Raw genomic sequence first — 20,401 nt, 5'->3', positions numbered from 1 at the left:
ATATTGTATTCAGATGTTTAAACATACTGGCATCATATTAACCTTTATTACAGGTGCAGTGATAACCACTTTAAACTGTTGAGTTGAATCTATAATCTTAAATGCTTTTGAATGCTTTTTATAATCTTAAATGTTTATATGCAGATTACATTGCATTATATGAAAGGCTCACCTCTGAGTATAGCCTATGCTAAAGTCCTGACAGGAAGCATGAGGCTTTTTGCAAGCGTGCTTGCAAAAATGAAACTAAGCAGAGGGGAAGTGACTTGGGACCTGAGCAAAGGGCCTGAATCTATTCAGTTTGCTTGGTAACAGATGGCTCAGAATACGTCAGGAAGTAGACTTTTAAAATGTCTTGGTTCCTCTGTAAAGGGTGCATTTTTTGGTTGTTATTTTGAGGAGCTGTTTGGATGATGCTATTTGAATAACCAGGTTATTCATTATTATCTTTTATTCATTTATATCTTTTGATTAAGCTTTTAGTAGTGGTTCTTGATTAAAACATTTATACAATATATTACACATATAATTTCAGCTGTGTACGTGCTGGCCTTCTGTCTGGTAAAAGGTTATGAGCAGAGGTGCGAGGTGAGACAAAGTGCAGCTGAGGCCGTGACATACACACACACACACACTTAGCAGATAGACTCATTTGTAGGTAAGAGGTTAGACATATTTTGCTTGCAAACTGCATTTTGTGCTTGCATAGGTTACAGTTTGTTGCAGAATGTGCGTCTGCTGTTCCAGACATAAGCGAAAGTGGGAAGTTCGACAGGAAGCATCTGGCGTGGAGACGGAGAAAATGTTCTTTTCTAACTGTGTTAAAAGTTGTCAACAGAACATTTGTGGTTTTAACTTGCATGTATTGTATCGGATGACGCAAGAGGGGGCGTCAGTAAACATACCCTGATGCTATAAAACGATTGTCTTGTGTATTTTTGGGCGGAGATCTACAGCTGATGTTTTGCAGTGTACATCTCCCCACGCGTGTTCATTAAAATCATCGTTTGACTTAATCCGGCCGGACCAGTGTTGTTATTTGGAATTCCTCCTGTATCCCTCCTTAATATTTGAACCCTAACAAGTGGAAACAATTATGCGGTTAATCATGAGTTTTAGACATGGCAGTATACATGTTACAAAAACACAAAATAAAAGTAAAAATATTCCAACTCCAATGAGTAGTCTTTTTAGCACCTGTAGCCAGGAGCCAGTGTAAAGCCAAGAAAACCAGTCACTTGTGTTTCTCACATAGTCCTGATTTTGGGCCTGCTGGATCTGTCTCAAGGCGTTCAGGGCGTCAGTCATGTGAAGCGAGATCGATCAACTGCAGACCAGACAACAAACGACGGAGGCACCAGACAAGTGCAATCAAACGATGAGTTTATTAACACCGGAGAGGAAACATCAGCATATGGCTTCCTCTGACAAAAATACAATGGATGAGGGTTTTATAGCAGTGAGGATCACGCCTCCACATACACGTCAATACAGGTCAAAAATACATTGTGTGCAGTCATTGTTTACAGACAAGGGTACATCTTGTACATCTCTAATAACTATAAACAGACATGTAACTTCTCTTTTCTATAACACCTGCCTTTTAAGGTAATAAACTTCAAGCTTCAGGGTCTCTAAGGGCTAATAATTGACCCTCGTCACCAATCACTAAGTAGACAGAATTGGCGCAGGTCTCAAAGAAAAGCAGAAGACACTTGGGCCTTCGGTCAGGCCTGCTACTAGATTAATATGTGTATTGTAAGCATGCATGCAATTAACCTGCTATGTTCTCATCTTCCCTCAACATGTATCACCTGGACACTCTCACCAGTGAAGCTTAAAACCCTCTTGGATGGAACATCAACTCTAAACAAGCACAGTTATGCAATGTGTATAAAATGAACTCTACCTGTGAATAGAATGAATGTGATGACAAACATATTCAATGCAATATGAACCCTGTAAGAAATATTACTGATAAAATAATGCTGTAAAACATGTTCTTAATGCATTTATCATAAGGCAGATTATATGGTAGCAATAAAAGAATCTCTAAATCCCAACACATGTTTGATGAGTGTACATTGTCTGGTATGTAAGTGCAGCAGGTGTTGTTGAAGAGGATGCAAAGTCCCCCTTTCTCTGCTAATATCATGTCCAGAGTACTCGATGTTGCATCACTGCGATCCGTAATGCATTGATTTCCTGTTTCTGCTGTTCGTTGATCTTGCACGAAGCGTTCAGGAAAAGTCCAAAACGGTAGTCCAGAGTTTCAATCCTCAGCATGTTTTTTCCGGTTCCCACCCAGGGGAACAATGCATGAAGTACTTTCTGTCCAGTAGTCCATAATTTGAGTTCCTCGGGTACGTCGCTTCCCCATATTGGGTCATGTGGTTGAATTTCGGGGAGCGTTGATCTTCTTTTCCGGCGTGCTGTAGAAGTGGTGTTTACTGCGGTCATCCTGAAAGTGTGGTCTGACAGGAATATGGGAGCACATGTTCCTGTCCAGCCTGGGGGCATATGAAATACGCCTGTTGTCCACATAGCCAGGCCATTCCGTGCCATTAGATGGTCCAGCACCAGGTTTGGAGTCTTCTCACACCCCCGTTCTCTGCGGCCTGCTGGAGCGGGGGGGCTAGGAGGAGGAGTTGGCCGTCCGACTGGGGTCTGGAATGTGGGGCCTCCCTGCTGCTGCGGAGTCGGGGCGGTCTGCTTCTCCCCACCGCAGGGAAAAGGGTAACACCACCTGGGTCTGGTTGCAGTTTCCCCCTCCAGGGGCAAGGGTACCTAGACCCGGTTCTTAGAGTACGCTTGAGGAGTGTGATTGTGTGTACAGTGTCTCTTTATGTCTGTCTCCACGTTGGTTGAGTGTGGAGTAATTGCTTATGAGAGCATGAGGGTGGGAATGGATGTTTGTATCTGTGTGTGCCTGTATGTCTGTGTCTATATGTCAGGTTGGGTATCAGACGCCACCTCTCTGGGGACATCTCAGGCCCTCCAAGGTGTGGAGGCCTATCTCCCCCCACCACTTCCCCTGCCGGTGGCAGATGCCCTCAGACATCGGTGCGTTGGTGGTTCTTTGTGTCCGGGGATGGGCGTCCAGGTACACACCGGCTCACTCCTTGGTAGCTGCTTGCCGGGGCCTGGAGCCTGGGGCTCGCTCGGGCCACTTCGGGGGTGGGGTGCCCTCGGCCTCTCGGCCTGGGGCTCGGTCACTCAGGCACAGCTGGCTGCCGGCGGCGCTCACGGACACGTCACTGCAACCCCCCCTGGCTTCTGCTCCGCGGCTGCTGAGTGACCCCTCATCTGGGACTCTCCTCAGCTCTTTCTGGGATAGTGACGCTGGCTGCCCCTCTGTTGGTCTTCCTTGGTCTCTTGTGTTCTGGGGCCTCTGGATGTCTGGAGTTTTGATCTCCTCCATACCTGCTTCATGCCCTGGAGGACGGGGCTGTGGCCCCCCACACCCTCTAGCAGATCATTACATGAAGGAACCTTTTAAAAACAAGCGCGTCCATGCTCACAGGTGTACACACGGGTGATAACACACACAAACTACACCCTGTTTGGCTCCTACCTCAAAGCACACTGTGCTCTGTCCTGTGACAATAACCTGACGGACCAGTTGCAGGAACCCAAAACATGGTAGGCGTGTTTTATCATGATTTGTATAATACTGATGACGGATTTTTAGGCTAATAGTTACGCTAACACGCTTACCTCTCATCTTTTCTTTCCTCACAAAACCGATAGATCCTCCACTTCTTTTAAGTGTCTCCCAGCACAATTTTTTAGCATATTTTGGTTACTTGCAACTGGTCCGTTGGGTTATTGTCTCCCCGGAAACACTTCCCTTGTGCTTTTGGAAATCTGTTTTTTCCTATTTCTGTTGTGTTTTGTGTGCTTTTGCCATGTTTTTGTTATTGCTGGTGTTTTCTTAAGTTGCAGTCCGTTTGGCCTCCCAGGGCCACCGTAGAAAACCCCTTTGGTAAATTAAATGGTTTTGAAATTAATCACAGAAGAGTGCACAGTTAGTGTCCTTGTCATGAGACCAAGAGAATGATAAACCCGCGTGCAGAACACTGAAAAGTTCAGGAGGTTTATTTACAGATTGTTCGAAACAGAGGAAGGTGCTCTGTAGAAGGTGGTGTAGATCATTCTGGCGGTCATTGAGCACACACACAGGGAATTGTCACTGGGTTTGCACAGAAACACAGGTTAAAATTCAAAACAATACCTGATGCACAGTCTTTGAAGAAAGCTTACTGTTCTTTGAACTCCAGGGTGACAGGTGAATTTAACACATCACGTACGTTCTGGAGATCTAACTTTGAGAGGATGGTGACTCAGGTTATAGACACAAGTTGGTCAAAGGTGACTGGCAAGTCTTTTGCAACCAACTCACATTTCGTCAGGTTTATCAGGTCATGAAAGAAAGCACCGTGAAATGCTTTTTCCTCCCATTTGGTCTTTTAGCCAGTATCGCATCCAAACTAGTTCCTTTAATAAACACACTTTTAAAATTGTTAACAAATTCAGCATATGACGCCACGTCATTTGGATTAATGACCACCCATCCCTATTTAGTGAAATCAGTGGCTTTTTACAATTCATGGGCGAAGGGTTCAGGTGAGTGCAGTGCTTTCTTAGAAGGCTCCAGTAGAGCAGATGGAGGAGACGGAGCAGAGGTGTGAAGGGCTGCAGATGTAAGGGTTGGGTTTGTGCACATGTGAATTGCATCATTCCACCAAATTCTCCTACGTTTTGGAGCAGGATCTCTCGATTCAAAGTAACGCGATAAAAGACATGTTCGTGTTCATTCAGCTTTTCTCCTAGGGACGTGATTGTGTCCTGAGGCGATGGCTCCATGGTGGTCAGATCGTTCTGTCATAAGACCAACAGAATGATAGACCCACACAGAACACTGTCAAAACTTCAAAAAGCTTATTCACAAATTATTAGAGACAGAGGAAGTTGCTGTCTGTGAATTATAGAGAAGATGGCAGAGATATTGCTGGCGGTATGTGGGCGCACAAACACACACACCATCACCAAGAAAGCATGAGGACTTCTGCAAACCCTGGGACGTCCGCACAGAAACAGGCTAAAATCCAAAACAGAGACTGGCGCAGATAAGAAGTAAGACATTACCAGGAGAGTGAGGCATAACCAGTGAGTTAATCAGCAGATCCGGTCACAAGTTGAATGGTGGCAATGCCAGGAGGAGCCTCCTCTCTAAACAAACAAAAAAAAACACAGAGAATTAGTTATTATCCAAGCCCATGTTTTAGCTTGTGTGAGTCATGTGATGTATTTCTGTGATGTATAGACAGTAGAACAGCACAGACAGATGCCAGCATAGAGAGAGAGAGAAAAACACAAAAAAAACAACGCAACTGTCTGTCATGGTCCCTGTGCCTCACCAGCTGATCCTGTTTTAGGCAACATGTGTTTTGTTGTTTTTTTCTCTCTCTCTCTCTCTCTCTCACCTGCCGGGGCGGTGCTCATTATGGGCTCCCGCCCCTGGCCCACGCACCTGCTGCCTATCGGGGTGATTGCAAGGCTTATTTAAGACAGTAGCGCTGTGCCACTCGTCGCTGGATTGTTGAGCTATCAGCGTCAGTCACTCTACTGTTTGTGAGTTAAACTCTGTAAAGTTACTTCCGTCTGTTTGCCGTTAACTCCAGTTTCTGTGTGCAGATCTACCCCGGACCTTTCCCTGCCTGCCTGTTATCGTGTGGACGAGTGAGTGGATTTGTGTTGCCCCGTTGTGGAGAGAGAAGAGAGAGCCATTGGAGTGTGTCTGATTCCCGTCCTTCCCTTCACATGCCCTGGACCCCTGGACCCCCCTCCCCTCCCTCCAGCACATTGTAAATAGTATCACCTGGTGTCGTTTGTACTAATAAACTGTCAACTCTGCTAAGGATTCCCGGTCTGCGCCTGAGTCCATTAACTAAAACGTGACACTGTCATTGATTTGATCATGCGAGAACATCAAGCTCTTGGTTATAATCTTATTAAATGATCTCAGATGAAAGATGGCACCAAATTAGTGGTTAAGAAGGGAGGTGATATTTCTAAAGTGAAAATATGGAGAGAAAAAAATGCAAAATGTGATGTATATGTAGTCCAGTTATGATATGTGACTGTCTACAACTGACTGAGTGTGTAAATGTGGCACAAATAAATTTCTCTCTAGTAAAAGTACAGAAAAAACATCATCTCCTATAAAACACAAATACTGTATTCATTACTTGTATTCATCAGAAATATTTATCTCATAAAGACTAACTTAATTTTTCCATTAAAAATTTAATTTTCAGTGCAGACAGACACGAACAGACTACCAGGCGACAAGATGACGACTATAAATTATCCAAAAATGAGCAAGAAGTAATTAAATCAAATTAATTAAATTTCTGAGGGAAGAAAAATATTAAAACATAAAAATATTTTGTTTTTGCCAGAGTTTTTAAACGCAGGTAGAAATGAATGAACTGGGTTCATGTGTGTGCTTTACTGATTTACTTGTGCTGTAATGTTATTATTATTACTATTATTATTATTATTAACATTATTATTATGGCGGTTACAGTGCATTGTCAAACAGGTTTGGCCAACACTGCAGAAATAGTTGCAATTGAAGGAATTGTTGTTTACAAGAGGTTTGTTATGGGTCATTGTCAGAATATCACATATTTATGTATGTGGTGGTGCCCAGTTAGAACAACCACTGTCATGTGAAATGATACACTGCTTATAATTTTAATGTGTTTACTCCCAAGTGATTCAAATTGTTGATCTGCCGTTTCATACCGTGGCCCTGAGAGGCCAAACGGACTGCAACACCAGCAATAACAAAAACGCTGTAAAAGCACACAAAACACAACGGAAATAGGAAAAACGAAAACAGAAATGGAAAAACGAAAACAACGTGACTGTTGTTCCCAAAGCTCACGTTACTTCTGCAAGTGTGAAATAACAGCTCCATCTTTTGAATTTGATGATAAATGAACACGTACTGTCTGAACTATATCAAATTGTGTTTTCTGAGAAATCAGTGGGAAAACAAAGATGTTACCAAGTGCGTCCCCAGGCTCTTCAGTGAGACCGAGAGAAAAGCATGAGAATAAGAACAGCTGTTATTCAACCCTGTCATCTCACGAGGAACATCCAGAGAAAAGTTGCACTGTGCCAACTCATTTCAGCTGTATTGAGTATTCCCGTCCCTCAGCGTCATACAGGGAACACTCAGCACAGCACATAAAATATCTTCACTTCCAAAATTTTTCCTCGAAGTCTGAAACTCCAATGGCTCCTCGTGACTATAGATGCACAGCACACGGACATACACAAAACAGATTTCACCACCTCCGAGACTTGCTTCCAGGAATATTTATTTGCTATTATTCAGCAAGAAACCATCTTTGTGTCACAGACTGTTGTCTCTTAATTGCAATAAGCTCTTTGATCTTGACATCATCGAACTATCAATCAACATTTAAACATCTTGATGGGACCACAGCAGCTGTGATGCCAGTGATGCCCTCCAAACACCAGAGTTGAGGCCAGAAAAGTACAACGTATGCCACTGGGTGATGAGACCAACCACCTGCTTTCTGTACCAGGACACAGTCTCGTCACACGAAAGGAAAAACAAAGCACAGCCACTGAAAAGACTAAACTAAAAAACTGGTTATTTGGACCTGAAAAGAGATAAATAAGCATAATATCTCTCTATTTTGAGCCAGAATAAAAAAAAACTTAATCAAGGAGAGACTCACTGTGAACAACGTGAAAAGGGCAGACATGAAAAGATCGATCTCTCCCCGTCACCCTCGCTGCTGTCCCGCCCTGTCTTAAATCTGCTACCATAACCCCTGACCCCAAGAATTCGACCATTAGCAGCCTCAGTGACTTCAGACCCATCACTCTTACACCTGTGGGAACAAAATGCTTTAAAGGCTGGTGCTTCAACAGATCAAAGAATAACCCCCATCAGTCTGCTGTAAAGCAAGCAGATCCACCAGTGATGCCATCTTCACTGCTCTCCATATTGCTCTTAGTCACCTGGAATGCCTTGGATCTGCTGTAAGAATGCTCTTTGTCAACTATACCTCGACTTTTAATACCATCATCCCTGACATTTTAGTGAATAAGGTGGGTTGCTTCTCCCTTTTGCCATATACACACGCGACTGTACTCCCACCCACCCCACCAATGCAGTACTAAAATGTGCAGATGTCCCCGTCCCCACCTTTAAATTCCTGGGAACTCATATCTCTGAGGATCTTTCATGGTCAGCTAACAGAACATCTGTGATGGAGAAAGCTCTTAAGGGTTCAACGGATGAGTTAACTGAAGGTGAGGCTACTGGTGAGCTTCTGCCGCCCTATGGTTGGGAGTGTGCAGTCATTTGAGATTACTGTGTGGTACGTCAGCTGTAGTGTGGCTGACAAGAAAAGACTGCAAATGGTGTTAAGGTCAGTGTAAAAAAAAAAAGAACTATAGGATGTCCTTTACCCTCTCTGGATGAGACTGCTAGCTCTCGATGTCTCACCAGAGCAATAAGAATCTGAGACTGCCTCATCCTGGCCACCACTCGTTCAGCCATACCGCCCTCAAGAAGAAAGTGCAGAAGCATCAAAAGTAGAACAATTAAGAAATAGCTTCTTCACATGGGCAGTAAAGACACTAAATGCACACTCCTAACACTGATAACACATGGTATAACTCTCAGATCCAATAATTTGGTTGTGTGTGATTTAAGCAACATGTCTGTTTATTGATGTTTATTACTTTTTGATGTCTGTTTTTATGACTTTTCCGTTTCATATGTCTGTGTTTCATCGTGTTTTTTGTCCCATATTAATGCACCATCAGATGTAACACTCTGCTCATCATACAGTATCTGCACAATGAGAATAAAAATCTTATCTTATGTTATAACCTGGTCAGCAGGTGAGGCTATGGCAGAAATACACCTACTCTGTGAATTTAGTAGTGGGGAGCATTCATTTATCAAATTGAGTTCTGTAATACATTTTATATATATATATATATATATATACACACATATATATATATACAAGATATATATATATATATATATATATATATATATATATATATATATATATATATATATATATATGATGTGTGTGTGTGTGTGTGTGTGTGTGCATATATATATATATATATATATATATATATATATATATATATGTACACTTAACATATCCCAATACACACACACACACTGATATATATATATATATATATATATATATATATATATATATATATATATAACACCCAGCACGTGTCGGGACGGGCACCATCTCTTCAAGCTGCGGGTCCTCTACCAGAGGCCTGTAATCCAACAGGGTCCTGGGCAGTATCTTAGCTGTTCCCAGGACTGCGCTCTTCTGAGACAGAGATCTCCGATGTTGTTCCTGTGGATCTGCTGGAGCCACTATTTGGCTTGAGAGTCACCGCACCTAGTGCTCCGATTACCACAGGGACAGCACCGATCACCTTCACCCTCCACATCCTCTCGAGCTCTTCTCTGACCCCTTGGTATTTCTCCAGCTAAAGACTCGTGTTCCTTCAATAGGATATTGCTGTCATTCTTCGTCCTCTACATCGATCAAACGGCCGTCTTTTTCCTGTTTGTCTACCACCACTATGTCCGGTTGGTTAGCCACCACCATTTTGTCCGTCTGTATCTGGAAGTCCCACAGGATCTTAGCTCGGTCATTCTCCATCACCCTTGGGGCATCTCCCATTTTGACCTGAGACGGACTTCCAGGTTATACTCGGCGCAGATGGGTGAAACACCTATGCCGGACCACTTGTGTTCATGGCGTTCCATGTATGCCTTGCCTGAAAGCATCTTGCACCCCTGTTATGTGCTGGATTGTCTCAGGGCATCTGATACAGCCTGCACCTGGGGTCTTGCCTGGTGTGATAGACCCCAGCCTCTATGGATCTTGTACTCAGAGCTTGTTCTTGTGCTGCCATGATGGTGCCATGATTAGTGCATATATATATATATATATATATATATATATATATATATATATATATATAGTATATGCTATATATATATGTGATGTGTGTGTGTGTGTGTGTGTGTGTGTGTGTGTGTATTTAACATTAGAAGATCATGCACATGGATCATGAGCATGGTCCAGGTAAGACTAGGTGGGGGAAAGCTTCATGATGTGGTGGGGTTCATTTGCAGCCGTGCATAAAAAATAAGGCAAAGGTGGCAAGAGGTCAATGAATATGTTAATTTCAGGGGAGGCTCTTAACCTTCATCCCAATAAAGCCAACCCACTGAGAGCGAGAGAGAGAGAGGGAGAGAGAGATCTCCACTGAGCTCCGGGAAGTCCACAGTGGTGTCGGGATGTATTTAAGCACCATCTCGGTTTAACTTTGCGCGGTACATGCTTAACCCGATAGTAATCCAACATTTTGAGGGGTTTGTATTTTTTCTAAATTCCACATGTCGGACATGCTCTGAGACACTGGTCGGACTCGGACTTTACTCCTGTGTTGTATTTGGCGACCTGCAGGTTATTTTATTTGGTCTGAGCATCGCCGCCGGAGCGCAGCGGGAGCAGGACAGCCTCACAGCCTCAGGATGAATGTACCTGCTGTCATGTTGCTCATCCACTTGACCCACAGTCATTTGAAAGGTAAAGACCCTTTAATGCATTCAATAGGTTATTTCAATTATTCTTCGTGCTCTAAACAGATTCAAACTTTTTATTTTTTGTTCATGTGCCAGCATGTGTGACGAACAGGAGGGAGGAAAAAATCTGCACAGCATTATTTACACTGTTAACTGCAGGACTGAATCCACGCGCTTCCGTTTCAAAGAGTCTCGTCTGTCCTGCTGTGAACTGAGACGGACTGAGGTGTTATTACTGCCGCAGAGGGTGAAAAAACCTAAAACAGACTGCGAGTGTTCATTTCAGTGTGAGCAGAATGATCTGAGAGAAACAAACATAGACCCTAAAATTCAGGATGCGCTTCGGAGGCAGTGATAGGCTTGAATTTGCATTACTGATAGTAATAATCTGTGTAAGCGCTAAATTGCTCAATGGGACGAAACTGTATGAACCAGTGGGAAATATTAAAGTATGAATTATATTATTTTTATTCTCTGACAAATTATAACAGTTCGTGCTATGCTTTAATCTGATGTTAGTGCTGGAAATGAAATATAAAATTGCACTCACGCACGTCCCATTACATTTACTCCACAACTTCCCACCCTGAGACTCATCTTCGCGTCTCCTATAGAAAAGTTTGACTGTATGATGTTATATACTTATAAGTGCAAGCCTAAGCGCCTAATTAACTGTTAGAATAATCACCACTTACTAATATGAAGATCAAGAAATTATATGTATTTTATACTGTAGGTTTTGTGTTTTTTAAATAAAAGGGGGAAATTAATAATGAGCAGCGATAACATCATGACGGAGGCATGTGTGAGTCAGTAGGCGGCAAACAAGAGACCACACAACATCCACACTGCAGGAAAGTATCAGCTGCATCTCAATATTTCACTTACAAGAGTTTATTTAATACATATTTACAGAACGGACCACATTTTTTACATTTTAATTCAATGTCCATGACGCTCTTGAGTTTACTGACTGAATCAGTATGAGTCATGGATCAACAAGCAGCTGACAGCACAGGTTGCACGAGTCCTTCCCTCTGTCTGGTCAAGCATATTTTTGTGTTAGACGGCTCACCTGCACTACAGATGTTTCCAGTTGTGCGATCGGGGAGGTTCAACTGCAGAAAATACAGTGAAGCAGAAGCAATAATTCAGCCAGTCGTGAAACCCTTTACAGTTTTTACAATTCAGTATTTTGGGTTAATTTATGTTTTGTCAGTGTACGCTGACAGAATTTACAGTGATGTGAATCAGAGGCTCCTCAGCTTATCTCAAAATCATGCTTATTTTTAAGATTTGGAGAGAAAAGCTGCAAATTAAAGCAGTTTTGATTTTATTAATATCTTTAATATATTTACAGATCTGAATAAAATTATCATTTGAGTGCGTATCGGTGTTGATCACCTGATATTTGACCCGTTGGTGACTGAATAGAAACACTCGAGGTGAACAGACAGCACAGAGGCAGACATGATGTCACTTTGTGTTCTTTCTCCACTGCTCTCTTTATCTGTGAATGTTCCCTCCGCCTCAGACAGAGGTGTGAAATTAAGTCTTTCTTTATGGTTACTGGAAGACTCTCGAGACATCGGCATACACTGTTCTTTTCCATGACTGCCTGAGTGGAGGTGGAAAATTTGACAGACGGTTCTCTCAACTGTAGTCATATTTCACGTAAAGCAGGCTGTATCTGTCATTCTATGTTCATCATACACAAAAACAGAACAGAGTGTGGATCCATTGATGGAAGTGGCCTGTAATTCATCCACCAAACAACTCAGTCGGGATTATACTAAACTACATGAATTTTGAGCGAGTAAGTTCTGGTTTTAAAATCAAAGAATGAGATCACAAACTTAAAAGAATCATGCTGTGAAAATAAATTTTCCATGATCCTGATTTCATCTTTTTTAAAATATTTATTACACTTAGGTTTTTCAGATTATCAAACAAATTTTAATATTGGACAAAAACGTGCAGCACAAATACAAAATGCAGTGTTCAAATGCTGATTTTATTTATTAAGGGAAAAAAGTTAATCTGACCGTGTGTGAAAAAGTCATTACATGGCATGTGATACCAACAGTCAAACATGGTGGTGGTAGTGTGATGGTCTGGGGTTGCTTTGCTGCTGGACGTCTTGCCGTAATTGATGGAACCATGAATTCATCTCTCTACCAGAAAACCCTGAAGAAGAGTGTCCAGAAGCTCGAGAGCACTTGGGTTATACAGCCGGTGAACTAGCCTAAACAGCAAATTCACTTCTGAATGCCCCCAAAAGAAACAAACAATCAAAGTCTGCACTTAAATCAAATTCAGATCCTTTGGCATGACCTTAAACAGGTCGTTCATGTTCAAAAACCAACTAATGTGTCCAAATTAAAACAATCCTCCAAAAAGAGTGGCCCAAAATTCCTCTACAGTGATGTGAAAGACTCATTGCCAGTTATCCAGTTGCAGTTCTTGCTGCCAAGGATGACACAACCAGTTCTCTGGCTTAGGGAGAAATTTCTTTTTCACACAGGGTCAGTTAAGTTTGAATCAATTATTTTCCCTTATTAAATGAAATAATAATTTAATAAAACCTGCACTTTATACCTACATGGGTTAGTTTGTCTAATATTAAAATTTTTGATAATGTGAAACACGTAATTGGGAGAAATATGCAAAATATAAGAAAGAAAGGGGAAAAATGCAAAGAGGTGTTGTAGTTTATTTTTTAAAATGTGCTGAAATGAAGTGAAATAGAATTTTGTTTTCAGGTTGTATGTTTTCCCCTTTAAGGACTTCAGGCGAGACTGAGACAGTTCACGGGATTGGGACCATAATTTCACATATTATGGTCCAACGAGTGATTTACAGCTTTTTAAATATGGACAATCGATTTTTTGCGGACAATCAATTTTTGGCACAACACTGGATTCAAATGTAAGCGTGTCGGGAAAAAGTGAAGCAAAATGCAAACTGAGCAGTGTCTGGCTGCATTTCAATGCAAAGCTGAGTGCAGAATTTATAGAATTAGGAGCTGGCTACAGTGATACCTGTTTTTATTTTCAGCTATTTTCCATTGTGGAGGACAAAAGGTTTCAAACTTCTCCAAGCCTGTTTTATGACTACTGTTAAAAAACAAAACAAAAATAAAAATAGAAAACTGGACAGTCTGAGAAATTAGCTGCCAGAACTTATTCTGTAATTTTGCACATTTATTTCTTACAGTTTAAGTCCAAAGAGTCATGCTGACAGATTTCTTTTTTGTAACAGCAGCTTTTTCTTTAATGTTTAGAAAAACAGTTAAATATGTGACTTCTTTACACAGGAAGGAGAGTTTCACTGGTTCGGCCACTTAAGATCAAAGCAGGCTGTATGTGGCCCGTGATATAAAATGACTGACACCTCTGGTATCGAAGTACTGAAACAGGCATTCACAAAAAGAAGATGTCACAGCTACATTTCACTTTCTCTTTTATTAGTTGCTGCTTTTAGCCTCAGTGTCACAGTCCTGGCAGCCTACAGGACCTCCGGCCACTAGGGAAAAGTGAGTATTCCTCGACTGGCGTCAAAGAGGGTTCTACGCTACAAACTTCCCTGAGACTGCTTTGGTTGGTGTCAGATTGCTAGGGCTGCCTGTAGTTTGCATTGAAGATGGCAATTTGCCTCCAAACACCCACTGACTAAACACCAGCGAGCAGTAGTAAATCTAAAAAAGCCTGAAACTTTCCATAAGCCCTCACTATGTGCCTGTCACACTTTTATTTTAACTATATTGTTTATTTATTGTAGATTGGACTATTTTTTTTCTATTATTTTTTATTCTTGTCAACTGAATGGAGAATTATCTCTTTTCTTTAGCAACCAGTGGTTACTAGGAAGTTACTGACTGACCGGGTCTTTAGAAACTGATTTCACAGCGACTGCCAGGAACCCGAAAAACCACATACAAGTGGTCAGGGTATACAGGAAAGCCAATTTTTTCCTAGTAACCACGATGACTGGAGCCTTACATGTTGTGCATTTTAGCCAAAATCAGATGAGTGGGGATGTCAAACATGAAGTTTTCTTGTAATTTGTTTCTTTTTGTTGTTTGTACATGAGTGGTGTCAATCATAAGGTTCAGGGGCCAGAATTGACCCTCAGAGACTCAAATCTGGCCCATTTAGAAAATGGGATCAATGTGAGCTGTATGTGGCACTCGATTTAAGATGAGTTCAGCATCCCTGTTCTACATATTACATAAGGCATGCAAAGAGCTTTGAGTGCATTGTTCTTCTTAATATTTATGTTGAAAATCAATTGTTGCATTGTTTAAATTGCATGTTTTCTATCGCAAATTCTTACAGTACTGTTAAGCACTGTTATTAAAACTCTGTGGATCAGGGCCCACATTTTCTGACATGACACAAAGAAAACGGGGATTCGGTTTAAAATATGAGCCCTAAGGAAAAACTCCTATTTGGAGAGCTCATTCATCAAGTCAGGTAAATTTACTTACACTGTAGGTGTACATAGCAACAAGCTCACATAAACAAAGATTTTTTTTAAAATGACAGTAACCATTCAAATGAAATAACAAAATAAAATTGTATAAACGCCCTGGGTTAAATTTATAAAAGGGCTTAAATAAAAAATAAATTAGAGACCACTGAGAGAAATTTTTGGGAGGATGACCTCAATGAACTGAAAGAAAATTAGGGAATTAAAATATCCGTAACATATTGTGGATTTGATCGGCAGAGGGCTTTAAAAACTGTGAAGTCTTTTCTTTATTCCCTGGTCAGTCACATTCACTTAGGATTTATGCCTTCCATTGAGTGTGTTTTCTTTTTTTATGCTTTATGTGCAAAAAACAACAATAAAAGCTGGTGGATCTAGCTTATCATTACACATTAATAATAAATGATTAATAAACCATGTGTGCACTGGCCCTGTTCTCTGGCACAGTGGGTTTGAAGTAAAACCCTGACTCGTTGTTTACATCTGTATTCTGATGAGAGCGAGGACATTCAAAGTGAATGTCAGCATTTTACCTCACTGTGTCATGATGCGAAGAGATGAGTTTGGACCCAAAATGCAGACTCACAAGTAAATACAAAAATACAACAAAATATAAAAGGTAGGGATGGACCGATCCGATATTACGTATCGGTCCGATACTGACCTAAATTACTGGATCGGAGAGAAATAAAAAATGTAATTCGATCCATTAAATATCACAAAAGCATCTCACAAAACTTGCGACATGGTGTAACCCAACTCATGAGCACGTCGGAGCGGTATGCGTCACGTGATAGAGGGGCTGTGGTGTGCGAGACCTGTCGGGGGTCTGGTTGAGCATTCGGAGCCTGGCTATGTGCTTCCAAACCGGCATTTCATCTCCGAGAAAAGTGTCCCAGAGAAGTAAAGCAAGTGTGTAAGTTCATCTCTCAATGTTTGTAAAGCATTCCCACGTTAAGCTTAACAACCGATATATAGAGCGACTGCCTCTTCTCCCTCCCTCCCTCTCCTGTTGCTACTTGAAATCATGACATTGATCAATGATCAGCTGATCGGCTTTTCTGTCGTGAGTCCCTCTCTTCTTTGTTTTTGGCCCACTTTACGCCAGAAAGAGGAAACCAGCGGCTGAACAACAGCAGCATGTTTAAGCTTGATAAACTGTTGTTAGAATTTTTTTAATATTACTTTCTACACCAGGATCCTTTTCTACGTAGCTGACAGCTGGTAACTGTGCAGGGGCGGGTCTAGCAAAGTTTAGCCAGGGGGGCCGATAGGGCATTAACAGGGAAAGGGGGCACAAATAAATACTTTTCTTTCTTATTCTCATTTAAAATATGTAGCTTTTAATAAATTATTATCTGAATCTTACAACCAAAGTTTTCATGTGATGTAAAATGCATAGAAGTCCATTATTGTATATAGGAACTATTACGTCTAATAGTTAGTAGGCTATAGTACTTTTTTCCTTTGGGAAGGTACCATTTGTGCAGTCTGCAATTCTGTTGAAGAAAGATGTTGAATCTATTTAATTATTGTAGAAATATAATTAATTTAATGCATGTGTAAAACAAATGCACAGAAATCAAAGTCGATTACGTCGATTAAGCATCGTGAGGTGGAGGGTGGGGGGTGGTTCCCTATGTTTTTTTGCTGGAAGTTGGCAACCCTATTAGTTAGGTTGTTTAATATTTCCCCTAAGTACTCTTTAAAATACCAGAATAGGGAGGATGGTGTAGGTTTAAGTTTAATAGATTGATCAGTGTTGCTGAACTATGAAATATTTTGGGTGCAGTGTATTTTTTGCATACAGGAATAACAGAATAGCTTTAGTGTTGTTGTTTATTTAAACTTGAGTATGAAGTTATACAAAATGCAGCAAGATTTTTTTTAAAATAAACAGTTGTATTGATTATAAAATACACTATATCGGATTCATATCTGTATCAGCAGATATCCAAATTTATGATATCGGTATCGTACATAAAAAAAGTGGTATCGTGCCATCTCTAATAAAAGGCAACAAACTCTGGGAAACTAGAAACACTAGGAGGGGATGGTAACTAATGCTCTGTCAAGGGACAAAGGGAGACTCAGACAATAAATACAGAGGCGGGTGATTAGGGGAAGAGGAGACACATGGGCACACAGCTAAACTCAATACACTTAATGTCACAAAACAGAACATGATGCGCACAGGACAACAGACAGAAACTGAAACTGAGGCACACAAACTTACAGAGACAAACCCAACCTCAGGGGTCATGACTTAGAGAACTCCTAGTGCTGGGCTCAAGCCTAGAAAAATGGGAGAGTTGCTTCAGGAGTGTAAACTCAGTGCCAATTCAAACATGCAGATACATCTGCTGTGGTGACCCGTTGAGAAATAAGGGATCAGCAAAAAATAAAAAATAAAAATACCTTGTCAGTTTTCAAGAATAATTTCGTAACTCGTAAGATTACAAATGGATTCGTGCAGATCCCAACTGTTTGTGAGCTCTATTACCACCTTATCTTAGACATAATCACCTGTCCACTTCAAATAGCAGCAAATGATACAGTTGTTTGCTTTTTGTTTTCTTTTATTTGGTTACCTTTCATGTTTCAGATGACGGAAACACTTTGGCCGACTAACTCGCTGCTTCCCTCTCTCGATGACTCAGCGTGTTCATTTTCATGCATGGCACGGATCGCTTCACATCTGTGATCACTGTGCCATGACAGTGTAGATGGTTATTATTTACTCCCACTGTGTTCATCTATAGAGAAGTGAATATGACAAGAACAATACAAAATTGTAGATAATTGATGGGGAGTTTCTGAGGAGAGAAAGATGAGTCACAAATGTGCCTGTTTTATTGCTGAAACTTTGAGAGAACTGCTTTGATTAACAAAAAATAATATTTTGAAATGTTCACGAGTCTGTTTTTACACAGAGTTCATGCTAAAGCAGCTCTCACTGATATTCCTTTAGCGTTTTAGTATAATGTGTGTACATACTGGAGCACTGAACAGCTTAAGGAGCCAAATGTGTTTCTCAGGACTGTGTTTTACATCCAAAACAGCCAATAAAATCATGTATCTTAAGGTTGAAATGCTGCACATGTTTTATGAGGTAATAATGCTATGTTTGGAAATTACATTAGGAGACAAGAACACTCTGGGTTTTAGGGCTTTAACGCTTTATCTCCGCACTCTGACTCCTGTTTATCATCAGCATGAACAAGATGAGACTTTGGCCTGTTTGAATAATCCCAGTAATTGTTTCACAAGCCCACAGACCATCAGGCTCATTGTTCATTAGATAAAATCTATTTTACATGTTTCTGCAGATTGATTCATTTCTGCCCTGCTGTTAATATTGGTTAAGCATTTTAACAGAGTGAGTTTCCGACCTTAATATTTTTCTTCGGTATCATGATCAAGCAAACAGCTTGTGAGGCTCTAGTGAGCAGCTGCCATGATTAAATAATGGTAATAACAGATAATAAGTAATGATAAATGGTAAGTTAAGCCCCAGCAGTGCTGTCTTGCTTTATTTTCCCCATCTCTGTTCCTCTTAATGAAAGCAGGTAACACTTGATCTATTTTGTGTAGAAGAAGAGACAAAGTGACAAATGCAGAAAAAGCTGATATCTGTTGCTGGGATAGCCCAGAGAGATTTCTGTGTTTGCTGAACCAGCTCACGCTAAGAAAGCCTGTGGATTTGTCACTCTTGGTTTGTAGTATACCTCTTTGGTATGAAAAAAATAAATAAATACAAACTGCTGAAGCTCAAACTGAGCAGCAGAATGTTGGAGTAAAGGTGATTTAAGGGACTTTGAATGTGGCACAGTTGTTCGTGTTGGTCTGAGAATTTCAGAAACGGCCGATCTGCTGGAATTTTCCCACACAACCATCTCTAGGGTTTACAGAGGATGTTCCAAAAAAGAGGGTTAAAAAAAATCCAGTGAGCGGCAGTGCTCTGGGGTTTTGTAAATGTCAGAGGTCAGAGGAGAATGGCTAGACTGCTGCGAGCTGATAGGAAAGCAAATGTAATACAAATTGGTTACAACCAAGAATTTTTGAAAAGAAAAAAGGGACTACATGGCTAAGAACAGGAAATTAGGCTCTAATTTGCACGGGCTCACCAAAATTGGACAGGAGACTCAAAAACTGTTTCCTAGTATGATAAGTCTCAATTTCTGCTGAAACATTCAGATGTACGGTCAGAAATTGGCATTAACAACAGGAAAGCGTGTATCCATGCTCCAGGCTGCTGCTGATGGTATAATGGTTTGATGGTTATTTTCTTGGCACACTTTGGGCCCATCAGTGCCAACTGAGCATTGTTTAAACTCAACAGCTCCTGAGTGTTGTTGCTGTCCCTTCATGTGTATCCATCGGCTGATGGCAGCAGGATAACCCACCATGTCAAATCATCTCAGACGGGTTTCTTGAACATGGCGATGAGTTCACTCTACTCAAATGACCTCCACAGCCCCCAGATCTCAGCTCAACAGAGCATCAAGAATGTGCAGCCAAAAAATCTGCAGCTAATAACCCCCTCTGACAAAAAAATACTTCAAGACAGAAGATGGAAAAAACCACTAAAAAGCCAATGTATATTTAGGTTTGATTACTGGTAAAACTAATGGACAAAAAAAAAAAAAAACACGTAAAAGACGGAACATTTTGTGATGTTTTTATGTGAGGAAAAGGTCTGCATTCAGTAATTCATGTTTCTTTACAACTGGCAAAAAATAAATAAAAATAATGAGGAATTTCTTTCTGGTTTGTTTTAAAGTACGTCATGCTAACTAAAGAGTCATGTGTCTGACTCACTGTGGAAGACCTTAAAATAAATGAATTCTCTGATCAGACACGATGGTTTATAAGTCGTTATGCGTGGGACACAGATGCAAAAGAAAAAAAGCAGTCTAGTCACAGATTTAATGATACCTTTGATGGATTCATTAGGGGTGTTTTTGAAATTGTTTTTAAAAATACACAGAAAACCCTCAGATTGATGAATTCTTTATGGATTTTATGAGTAACTTTGGTCTGCACCTGACGGTTTTATTGCCTAGAGCTACACGAGTTGATCTCTCCAAACTCACAGGGATCAGTGTAATAATATCAACCAATTTTCATGTCTTTTAAATGTGTTTTTGCATTATTTTCCTTTTTGTTGTGTATTTTAATTCTTATCTGGATGGATTTGCACCTTCTTCCTCT

The 20,401-nt window shown here is 40.7% G+C and overlaps 1 protein-coding gene across 1 annotated transcript in view; it reads left to right on the top strand.

The window, feature by feature from the left end:
- Positions 1 to 10,371: 10,371 nt before the first annotated feature.
- The window catches only part of rxfp2a (relaxin family peptide receptor 2a), a 43,665-nt gene continuing 33,635 nt past the window's right edge, over positions 10,372 to 20,401 (top strand). Inside the window, exons 1-2 of the mRNA XM_031729131.2 lie at positions 10,372 to 10,483; positions 10,578 to 10,700. Coding sequence (XP_031584991.2) covers positions 10,646 to 10,700 — 55 coding nt within the window. The 5' untranslated portion in view covers positions 10,372 to 10,483; positions 10,578 to 10,645. The remainder of the gene's footprint in view (positions 10,484 to 10,577; positions 10,701 to 20,401) is intronic.

Source organism: Oreochromis aureus, linkage group 10, assembly GCF_013358895.1.
Source record: "Oreochromis aureus strain Israel breed Guangdong linkage group 10, ZZ_aureus, whole genome shotgun sequence".
Taxonomy (NCBI): domain Eukaryota; kingdom Metazoa; phylum Chordata; class Actinopteri; order Cichliformes; family Cichlidae; genus Oreochromis; species Oreochromis aureus.
Note: the sequence above shows the minus strand (reverse complement) of the source record. Positions and strands in the feature narration are given on the sequence as shown.